Source organism: Octopus bimaculoides, chromosome 20 (genome assembly GCF_046866305.1).
Source record: "Octopus bimaculoides isolate indiv1 chromosome 20, ASM4686630v1, whole genome shotgun sequence".
NCBI lineage: Eukaryota > Metazoa > Mollusca > Cephalopoda > Octopoda > Octopodidae > Octopus > Octopus bimaculoides.
In genome coordinates, this window is record NC_142947.1 from 17,199,285 (window position 1) to 17,211,834 (window position 12,550).

Genomic DNA, 12,550 nt, shown 5'->3' on the forward strand with positions numbered 1-12,550 from the left:
AAACGGTGTCGATCTATTCAACGCCACCAAGAAAAATCTATGAATTGACCGAAGCTTTACACATATTTATATATATTTGTATGGATGAAATTATATGGTGTATATATAGCAATACATATTTTTATGTGCGCCTGCGGTAGAACTATGTACAATACATATTTTGAAACGTTAATATTGATGGATTATTTAAAAACAAAACGATTGTCACAGCTTTCATTTTTCTTTTTATGTATGTGATATCGCAGAAAAAAAAAGCTTGATATAATATCCTAGTGGGATTTCACAATCAAAAACAGGTTGGTATTACCTTCTCAATTGTTTCTAAACACTGTTATATTTCTATGAAACTCCGTTCTCGTATATATATATATATATATACATATGAGAGAGAGAGAGAATATAGACACAGAAATCAAAGTATATATATATATATATATATATGTATATAGTGTGTGTGTATGTATACACGCACACACGTATATTCAACATATATGTTGATGTTTCTGTGCACAGAAAACTAAACTATTCCATATATGCTTGTAAGGAATGCATTTTCATATATATTCAAGCCACCTTGTCTTTTCGATTCATATTATGTTGTTACTATTTGGCCCCAGGTCGTACCCAAATCCAGCAGATATAAAATCAAAACGTTCTTGTAAAGATCCTATCGTTTTCTTTTTTCTTTTTTTTTCGGACGTAATATGCCAAGGACTTCATTATTTAATGCTTTTTCGCGTTACTGTTGTTTAACCCCAACTAGTCCTGATCCAGCATTCATATAATTTAAGTATATCCACAACTATATTCTCTACGTGTCCTTTTTTTAAAGACGGTAATGTGTCCTTTGAAGGAGATTCGGTTGTTATTTCTAGCAGGCTGAGTATCTACGTTGAACAAGTATGTGAAATGTATTTCGATACTATTGCGTGACACCTTGAGCTAATGTCTTCTGCCAATGCCTCAGGTCGCCCCAACCTTGTGAGTGAAATTGGACAGCTGAGAATTGTGTGCATGATCGTCAAGTGGACTGTTCCTGTCATTTAAATAGTTGAACCTCATACACTGAATGTTACTGATTTTAACTAAAGTTTACATCAAGGTGATAGATGTTTGTGTTACTGTCACACTTTTGTTTCTCTACTTGTGTTACTCTGCCACTTATCCTCAAGGTAGAATCCAATGCAATAGTTCCCGTGATCGAACAACTAGATTACTAATGATATATATATATATATTGTCAAATGTTACAGTTCGTAAACGAAAGAGGAAGATACTTTGGAAATTTTGACCGATCTTTCATATGACTGAAGCATTAAAGAGCTTGAAACTCGAGTAGCAACGAAAACTTGTTTAGTTTATGATATATACGAAAGCATAACTATGATTAGAAAGTTTTGGCCCTGGTTTCAATCCCATTGCACAGCACATACGGTGGGTGGCTTCTAATAGCTTCGAGTTATACCTTGTGTGGGGGAATTTGCTGAATGGAAACTTTTCAGAAGCTCACCCTATATAAAATGTATGTATATTTATATGTGTTTGCAGTCTAAAACCTGATGTAGTTTATACTAGTAGCCCGTTTTGTGTCATGACTTAGTAAGTCCGACAGATCATTAAAAAAAACCCATCAAACTGAAATAACTACTAGTGTTGATATGATTGACTAAAACCATGAAATGGACGTATGTCACAGCATGGCCACAGTCAATTGAATAAAACCATATATATATGAAAGTGGGTGTGTATTCTGTTTATGTTTTTAGGCATTGACGAAGGTGAAAGTAATGTTGTTCCCAGGAGAAATTAGCCGATCAGTCAAGCGTAAGAAGCATGACAATGTTGCTAATTTATCCCTTTTGATACTGCTGGAAGGGTCGGACTACGTTATATATATATATATATATATAGATAGATAGATAGATACAAATAAAAGGCTAAAGGAATATTAATTTATTAATAAATTAATAATTAATAATTTTTACCAAGCACTTCGGTATGTAAACACCATTATCGGTGAAGAACTTATTTAAAAGTTCTTTGCCCTGTGTAAGTTCGGAGGTGCTGGTAATATTATGTTGATGCACGATGTCGCTTGGCCGAGCATGCATAATTGCCTGCATCTTCAAACCTGCAAACTAGAATATCATACTGATGACGGAAATGAAGGTTTTTACCATTCTGATTTAGAAACGCGTCTATGATTAACTAAGACTGGTTAGTTTCGTTGTTTTTTCTTCTTGTTTTGCCTTTGTGAGTTACAAGTACTGCTATCTGTTGGAGTTTTAGCACTTTAGCTGCTATTTCTGAACTTCTGTATGTGGTGAAGCAACTGTTGCTGATCCCTTAATTATATATATATATATATATATATATATATATATGTATATATATGTATATATATATATATGTATATATATATATATGTATATATATATATATGTATATATATATATATGTATATATATATATATGTATATGTGTATATATATATATATATATATATATATATATATATATATATATATATATATATAGCGTGGAGGCGCAATGGCCCAGTGGTTAGGGCAGCGGACTCGCGGTCATAGGATCGCGGTTTCGATTCCCAGACCGGGTGTTGTGAGTGTTTATTGAGCGAAAACACCTAAAGCTCCGGCGAACCCTGCTGTATTCTTCCACCACAACTTTCTCTCACTCTTACTTCCTGTTTCTGTTGTGCCTGTACTTCAAAGGGTCAGCCTTGTCACACTGTGTCACGCTGAATATCCCCGAGAACTACGTTAAGGGTACACGTGTCTGTGGAGTGCTCAGCCACTTGCACGTTAATTTCACAAGCAGGCTGGAACCCTCGACATCGTATATATATATGTACACCTACCAGCACACTAAATGCCTCATTGCCAAGTCTTACCTTGTTGACATCAGCTAACAAGTCATTAATCTACAACTAGTTTTCTTAGCAGCCACACAACAGTGCATGATACAGTGTGTAAGGCCTTCTCAAGACCACTAGGTATAGTGATTTGTTCATAATTAAGAACTTCTCTTCTAATTCAATAGGACTAAGGTATTGGTGGTGCAAACCTGAACTGCATTTCAACTATGTTAACTTTTGTCTTAATCAGTTGTACTTGATTCCACTTCACATTCTTCTTTCTAAAACACCTTTGACCTATAACACCTTTGACCTATAACACCTGCTATGTCAGTCATTGTGTGTGACACCTTCTTGCACCACATTATTGACAATGTGGGTGACTAAACACTTTCAGCATTTCAGCAACCATCCCGGATGACCCAACTACCTTCTCTGTCTTCATATATTAAGCTATACTTTTGACTGAATAGTTGGTCTTGCTGTTAGTTTTTCTTAATCAGCCTGAGATACTTTTCTCATTCAGCAACCTTTCCTAGTAATATTTCCAAGCCTTTTTCTTCTCAGTGTCAATAAGAACAAATATGTCACTGTTATTCTATATACACTTTTCTCCAATAATGTTTTGATTCACATGCACATATTGCTTTGTAATCTGGAACAAACACCTCATGCCTCTGATCCTCTTATCACAGAATATTGCTTCTTACATCTCCTCTCCTAGTTACCTGATGTCTAGTTTCTCTGGTTTATGCTCTGGCTCTCTGCATTCTGAATTCCTAGCAAGGTCAACTTTGACATTCATCTTTACCAAATTAATTAAATAAAATGCCAGTCCAGATCAGTAGATTGGTGGAATTGTTACAGCATTGGATGAGATGCCTTGTGGTAGTTGTTCTGGCTCTTTGAGTTTTGAGTTCTGAATGGTAGACTTAATCTGTTGCTTGGTCTAACACCACCAGCTGGTCCTCTGGTGCCTTATGTAGAGTTTGCTCTGTTGCAAGTATTTGTGCCAAGTCTCTGGTTTGAGGGTAATTTCTTTCCTTTCTCTCACCACTGTTGGTTCTTCCAAAGACTGGTATGGATTTTCTGAACTCTTAAATTACGTTTTTTTAAGAATTTACAGTGCACTTTGATACATCTTGCAGCATGCCACTTGAGAACTTTGGGCTAGGATGTGTATGCATAGCAGCAATATTGTGGGTCTTGTGCTTTGTAGAGGGTCAGCAACTGGAGAAAATTCAAGTATTTTATTTTATTTTACTCGGAAGAGTAAACCTAATGTTGAGACAAAGTTTTGATAATGTTATATATGTAATGTTTCCATAAACAATCATAAGATTTCTTATGTAGCAACTTTGAAGGGTTATTTCCTTTCTCGTGAATATTGTGTAGTATAAGGTCATTTCCTTGATAAATGAGCCAATTGTATTTATATTACTGTTGTAGTAGGTTGTTATGTCCCTACTAATGAGTATGTTCGGGTTGTCTCAGTTCATAGGAGCAATGCAGTGCTGGTATGAAGCTACCTATGGATGATGTCTAGATGTGAAGAAGTGATGAGTGGTTAGCACCTGTGTAAGGAGTATGTGTAGTCAGAAGTAAGAATAAGGAGATCATTAATCATCATGGTCATCGGTTAAAGTCCACCTTCCGTGCTGGCATGGGTTGGATGGTTTGACAGGAGCTGGCGAGGCAGAAGACTGCACCAAACTTCTGTGTCTGTTTTGGCAAGGTTTTTACAGCTGGATGCCCTTAAAAAAAATAAATAAAACATGTTTTCAATGCTGGGATGGGTTGGACGGTTTGACCAGAATTGGTAAGGCCAGGGGCTGCAGCAGGGTCTATTTTCTGCTCTGGTATGGTTTCTACAGCTGGATGCTCTTCCTAACACCAACCACTCCACAGAGTGTACTGAATGCATTTTGTGGCACCAGCACCAGTGCTTTTTATGTGACACTAGAACTAATCCTGCTGTGGACAGATCTTCTTGAATACAGTAATGCACCAGATGCTTCAGTTCTGTGTCATAACTCTCTGTTACTATTAAGCTAAGAAACCCATGACAAGCTTGAGAGAATTAAACAAATTTTGGAATATACCAAAATTAATAGAGTATAGGCTGGAGTATTCTGTCTTATCCTAACCCTTTAACAGAAAACTTCTAGTCTAAAACAAAAGCAATTGGAGATCATAGGCAGGCAACTGAGCTAGGAGGTTCCCATGTCAGACATAATCAAAAGTTTTGCTGGTATGAAAGGTAACAATTTACATTTCTCAAATTTATGAAGTGTGATGTAGAAGAGCAAGATTTGGTTTGATAGAAAATATACTGGTAGCTATGGAAAAAAGAGATAAAGATGTTGGAAGTAAGGATGATAGATCTGTAGCTGGTAATATTTACAATCACCTCTGTCATGTTTGAAATGTTAGATAGCTCAGTAGTTTTTTTTATGCGATGAGAATTTTCTTCTCAGCACACAACACTTTTCTTCTCATATTTTCATCCATATGAACCATCACATGCTCATATCATCCACCACACGCCTATAATACACTCATATCATCCATCACACACCCTTAGATATCATATGTTTATACCATACTGTGATCCTGAAAGATTTCAGGACAATTTCCAGAGAACAGACTGAAATGGGTTTCTGCATAAACTAGACCCATGCAGTAACTTGAGCCTAGTTCAGCAACTAGAAAATATACAAAGCTAATATGATGAATACTAATAGCAGAGGTTATGACTGTGACAAGATTTCCATTCTTAGTTGAAGCCAATTTAAGCCATCTAGCTCTTGTATACATAACATCATAGAACAAAAACTATACACTGACCTCTTAGAACTGACCCTTTGAATGGCTCACTGTAAATTAGGAGATATTTGCATTATACATTATCAAGTGTGATTACCATTTCTATTATTTACTGTTTTCTCAATGTTTTTTTTATAGACTATGGAATCCTGCAGTATTAGTAGTAGTGGTTGTTGAACTGCATCACCTTGTGTGTGTCTGCTGGCAAGTTGAAAGCATTTTCCCAGTAAGTTCACTGCCTCAGCCAACAATGGAAATAGAACTCCACAAATTATCAACACTGGAAACATCTTTGAATAAAAGTAAATATCCATGTGAATATTGCCAAAAGTCTTTCTCCAGACCAAGTCACCTGACACGTCACCTCAGAGTTCACACTGGTGAAAAGCCATTTTTCTGTTTGGTTTGTGGCAAATGTTTCAAGCAGTCAAACCATTTGACCTCACATGCCAAAATCCACCACAAGCCTATAGACACCAACAACAATGCCCTCTCATTGCTTACAGTTGATCCATCATTGCCCACTTTTGACACTTCAAGTTTCTTGACTCCTGGTGACAAAAGCAACCATGAAATGTCACCCATTGAATCTCCTGCTTGTTTCACTAATGGATTATTACCTTCACATGTGAAAAGAGAACCTGGTTTAAGTTTAAGGGACGATGATTGTATTATTACAAAGGCCAACACAAACAGACAAGTCGAAAACTTGATTTTAAGTGGATCGATAGCAGCATGCCTGAAAAGATCAACACCAGCATTTCTGTCTAAACAACACTTAAACTATAAGAAAGATGTTTCTAAATTAACCAACAAAAGCCCCGTCAGTAAGGAGTTAACAACATCTTTGAAGTGTGAACTATGTATGGAAGAATTCATGAATTACAATTCCTTAAAAATTCATTTACAAACGCACACATTTCCTCCAAAAATTCAGCACCAAAAGAGACCAGTAGTAAAAAATATGAATGTCTTCTCTTATAGGGATTATTTATCACAGAAAAGTGTTTCAGAAAATAAAGATGGACATCTGCAAATTCAGATGAAAGAGAATTTGGATGTCAGTAAAGACGTTAATAATATTTCCATTAATGTATCTGACGACATATTAAATGATGAAATATTGCTTCTTCAATCAGATGCTGAATCTGATGATGATGATGATGATGATGTTATTATCATTAAAGCAGATCTTGATAGTGAGGCAAACCTCTCTTCTGACTCAGCCCTGGAGACAGAGAAATCAAAACCAATTAAACCAACCCTTCGTACCAAAGATCCCCAACTAGATGACATCAGAGTAACATCAAAACATAAACATCTTGACTCTATGGATCTGAATGAAAATTCCTCAACACTCCAAACTTTAAGAGAAAATAATAACTTCAAATCAGGATTTTCTTCTTCAAACTTGAGGATTCTAGAGAAGATGTTATCTGGAGAAACAGTAGACCAAAGTTATTTAAATACAGCATTATCATCATCATTGACACCACCATCATCATCATCATCACAAACTGCTAAAAGGCAATCTTTTATACACTTTGACATTGACAAGAATCATACACTCCATGTCGGCTCAAAGCCATTTACCAGAGACAAACTTGCAACACAGCAATGGGAAACATCACACTCGTCCACCATCAGTCCAAATAAACGACGCCAAATTCTTTCATCCCTACCCAATGATGCCACAACAACACAACAGCTGCCACATCTTACTTCAAACAAAGTGATTTCTAGTGATGCTGTTCAACTGAACCGAACACTTTTTCCATCAACCATTCCAGAAAACCAGTCACAGACAAGTTTCTCAAGAACCTCCAAGTTTAAGCCAGATACACTTGTGTCGCGTACTAGCTTTAATGTCATCAATAACACATCTGTCCAACAGCCAGAGAGCCGAAAGAGACTTTCAAATCAATTGATTAGTAATAATAAATCTAACAACACTCTGTCTAGAACACCACTGATGACCAGCCAGCAACATACAAGCTCCAACTTCTTGGCCTTTAAGAATCAACATCAAAATTATCAGTCAAGAATAAAAAAGCCACATTTGAGTACTTTCGGTGTATATCAAAGCCGTAATCGATACTTATCTGGCAATAATTCTCAGAACAGATTTCGGTGTAAATACTGTCCAAAAGCATTTTCCCGCCCCAGTCATTTATTACGACATGTCCGTGTCCACACAGGAGAGAAGCCATTCAAATGTAAATATTGTAGTAAACAGTTCCGTCAGTCAAATCACTTAACAACTCATATTAGAATTCATACTGGCATCAAACCATTCCAGCACAGATTTCACCTCAGTCCCAGACCATTTGATTGCCAGCTGTGTGGCCAAAGCTTTTTCTTACTTAGTCATTTAAATCTGCATCTTCAATCACATGTTGCCACTTTCAGTTATCCCAATACACAATTCAGCGATGATGCTCTCCTTGTGCTTGATCCTAATGAAGATTCAATTATGATAGAGGATGAAGCCCCTTCACACAATACCACTGTAGAGAAAGCACACCCAATACAAAACGATAGCGAACACTCTATGTTGAAAAGCCAGACACAAAACTTGCATCCCTCTGTTCTGTATATTAAAGAACTGTCTGAGGTGTCCTACAACAAAGACTCAAATAATAATGAACATGTGGAACTTTTGTCAGAAGATGAAAGCATTGAGGAAATCTCTGAAACTGTCAATACTAATGGTAAGGGTTCCAGTGTACAGGACAATCAGACATCTGTTGAGTCTAACTTTGATACAGAATTCATTACACCACACGCAAATGAGGTATGGACCTTGAGAACAGATGATTTGGATTCTAAAACGTCTGTTTCTACTCCAAATGAATTCCATAGCCAGTTATCCGCTGAAACATATACTCCTAAAGAACTGGAATGGAAATCTAGGTCATCTTCAGATTCTACAGACAATCAGGAAGTTGCCATTGAAGTTGTTAAATGTGAGGAAGATCATTTCAGTGAACAAGTCAATCCCAACCTTTCAGAAATTCAAACTTCTGTGAAGAAAGAACAGGAAACTGTTGATGAATGCAACCCTGACACTTTATCAGTGTTTACCCCAAAACTGACATCAAGTCCTAAACCAGATGAGTGTTTCATAAAGGTTAAAGAAGAGCCCTTAGAAGAGGAAGATGTAGACAGGAACGACGTGTCATTAAATGATAAATCTCTGTCCACTGCCTGCAAATATACCGAAAAAGACAATATGCAGGAATTTCTGGAACAAGAACAAAGTAATTTTCTTGGAAACTGCCTCCAAAATATTAAAACAGAGGCATGTGCTTCAACAAAGACAGTGTCTAGTTATCCACTTGCCATAGAAGATGAACAAGATATTTGGAAAAAATTTACACACACTTCATCCCATGCCTTTAATGACGATACACTGAAATTAAATGAGCCTAAAAAGAATGCAAAGATGTCTACCAACCAAGAACATAGACAATCTACACAAGACAATCCCAACACAATTGCATCCTTTGATCCAGGTAAAGGGATGAAGTGTCATTATTGCAACAAACACTTTGAAAATTGGAACCACTACAGTATACATGTTAAATCTCATTATACAGACAATCAAGTTTATCTGGACAATACCTCTCTGAGATACAACCCAAATTTTGGGATTGTATCTCAGAATTTACTTATCATTGATGATGATGATGATGATGATCCTGCACCCAATGCCAAAGTTTTAACTCAAGAATCTCAACATATTTTAGCTTCACCAAATAGATTAAGGAGAGTAGTTTATGGAAGTAACTCAGTCTCCCCTTCATCTATGTCTAAAAAGCCAATGTTTAAATGTACATATTGTGAGAAATCTTTTTCTCGACCTAGTCATCTAACCAGACATATTCGTATCCATACTGGTGAGAAACCATTCAAGTGTAACATTTGCAATAAAAATTTCACTCAATCCAACCATTTGACATCACACTTGAAGATACATACAGAAAGGAAACTTGATGACTATTCTAGTATTCAACAGCGATTCTCCTTGCTGAGCCAGTTTGAGACACACTTGAAGACCCGTGGATCATGGCACTCTAACCCTGTTGAAGGAAAATCCCTAGCCCTCCACAATAATAACAACAATCACAGCACTGAAAATCTAGCCAATAAAGTGATTCTTAACTCCACTACTACTTCCCCAAATGAAATCAACTCAGCCAACCAAGAATCATTGTTTACCACAAATAAACAACTGGAAACCAAACCAACACCACTCACAGATAACCATTCTTTATCAGATCCTTCCAATATCAGCTACAAAACAGCTGAGGAGTCATTATCTGATCTGAGAGAAGAAACTTCTGAACTAACAAATTCTCCAGATTCTTCAACCGGCCAGTGCAAGACTGATATTGCTTCCTTCAATTCTGGAAATAATTTCAATACTATTTCTTCCCCTGTCTTTCCATCAATTAGTATTATGCAAAATATCTTAAAAGAGCCCCAAATCAAAGTTGAAAAAAGTAACTTTGCCAGAGATTATTCGGCAGAATGGCAAAGAGAGGATAAGACAGCTACTTTGGAGAAGCAGGTTTTATATGAAGATGATGTTAAACCAGAAATTTTGCCAAACATTTGAAGTATTCTATTAAATCAACTTGAAAAATTTATCTGCTGAAATTTAGATCTTACAGTTTTTTTTGTTTTTTTTTTCCTGCTTCATTTGGCAAAGAATTAGTAATTAAAAGACCAAAAAAATATCCTGCAGTTTCTCAACTGGTAAAAGAAGAAACTTGGGAAAATGCAGGTAATGTCCACACAATTTTGACAATTAATCGAACCGACATTAGTATTTGAATTCAAACTTCTGCTCTGGTTGACCCCCACCTTTCATCCCATACTCTTGACATGGAATATAGAGGGGGAAAGTGATTTAAGTGCCAACAATCTACAATGGGCTCAAAAAAAAAATAATTAATACTAGTAATATATTGCAATCAAATCTTATTAACTATACACAACAACAACAATAATTGATCTTGTAGCCATCTGAAAAAGAAAACACATTAATATTAATGTGTGTCCGTTTATATGTGTATGAAGATAGTGTGTGCATATGTGTGTACTTCAAAAAATGCAGTGTTGATGGAGAGATATTGTGGTCAAGTTATGTAAATAACAAACTCATTACTGCCATTTGAATCACATACAATGACATCAGTTAAGACAATTGCACAAACATTAAAGTGTATAATTTTGAAAAAGTAAAATATATTTTGAAATTATAAATGTATTTGTATTTAATAATATATATATATATATATATATATAAACACACACACATATATATAATCTTTAGAAGTTTTCGTATATAATGTATATTTATCTTCATATTTTTGTGTGTAATTTTATATATACATATATGTTAAAAATGTGGAGGCGCAATGGCCCAGTGGTTAGGGCAGCGGACTCGCGGTCGTAGGATCGCAGTTTCGATTCCCAGACTGGGCATTGTGAGTGTTCATCGAGTGAAAACACCCAAAGTTCCACGAGGCTCCGGCTTGGGATGGTGGCGAACCCTGCTGTACTCTTTCTTTGACCACAACTTTCTCTCACTCTTTCTTCCTGTTTCTGTTGTACCTGTATTTCGAACGGTCAGCCTTGTCACACTGTGTCACGCTGAATCTCCCCGAGAACTACGTTAAGGGTACACGTGTCTGTGGAGTGCTCAGCCACTTGCATGTTAATTTCACGAGCAGGCTGTTCCATTGATCAGATCAACTGGAACACTCATCATCGAAATAGGCATGGGTTCCACCTTTTCTTCTCTGATTAACATATTTCAAAGAAAACAAAACTTTCACACATCAAGAGTTAATGAGTATTCTCGTTTGATAACATCTGAAAAAATGCATAAACATCATCTTGGCTGTGCACAGGCATAGCTGTGTAGTTACACTTGCTTTGCAACAATATGGTCTCTGTTTCAGTCCTACTGTGTGGCACCTTGAGTTTGTGTCTTCTACTATAGCCCCAGGCTAACCAATGCCTTGTGAGAGAATTTTGTAGGCAAAAACTATATGGAAACCTGTTGTTGTGTGATTGCCTCTATGAGGCCGACCGTTTGAAGGTCATGCTTCACCACTTCATCCCATGTCTTCCTGGGTCTCTCTCTACCCCGGATTCCTTTCACTGTTTGGGAGTGTCACTTCTTCACACAGTTTTCCTCGTCCATCCGCAGTACATGACCATACCAACGCAAACATCTCTCTTGCATGCCACATCCGATGCTTCTAATGTCTAACATTTCTCGCTGGGCGCTTTGTCATGTGCACACTGACCCACAGCATTATCATTTCACAACAAAACTAAATGTTCTTTTAACTTATTAAAAAACTGGCAAGCTGTCACTTACGATGATGAGGGTTCCAGTTGATCCAATCAACAGAAAAAGCCTGCTCGTAAAATTAACATGCAAGTGGCTGAGCACTCCACAGACATGCATACCTTTTGTGTAGTTCTCAGAGAGATTCAGCATGACACAGAATGTGACAGGGCTGACCCTTTCAACTACAACTCATTTTTACCAGCTGAGTGGACTGGAGCAACATAAAATATAGTATCTTGCTCAAGGACACAATGCACCGCCAGGAATTGAACTCACAATCTAATGATCATAAGCTGAATACCCTAACAACTTAGCCACATGCCTTTGAACCTATAAACACACTTTCACATGGTGAACTGATACAGAAGGGTTCTACAAATTTCACATCATATCCCACCTTTTTTCTGTCCCCTCAAATGTATTTCCTTTTTTTCACTCTTCCTAGGTGTCCTTCTATATCCTTGATCTTTCTTTACCCT

General features: G+C 36.7%; 1 protein-coding gene across 1 annotated transcript; it reads left to right on the top strand.

Annotated features, from left to right (window-relative positions):
* Positions 1-10,972, top strand: LOC106871897 (uncharacterized). The gene is made up of 2 exons (XM_014918650.3): positions 1-296; positions 5,840-10,972. The coding sequence occupies exon 2, from the start codon at positions 5,952-5,954 to the stop codon at positions 10,320-10,322; it is 4,371 nt and encodes a 1,456-aa protein (XP_014774136.1). The 5' UTR covers positions 1-296; positions 5,840-5,951; the 3' UTR covers positions 10,323-10,972.
* The last annotated feature ends 1,578 nt before the right edge of the window (positions 10,973-12,550 follow it).

Coding starts and splice junctions, on each gene's coding strand:
- LOC106871897 (XM_014918650.3), top strand. CDS start 5,952: ATGGAAATAGAACTCCACAAATTATCAACACTGGAAACATCTTTGAAT.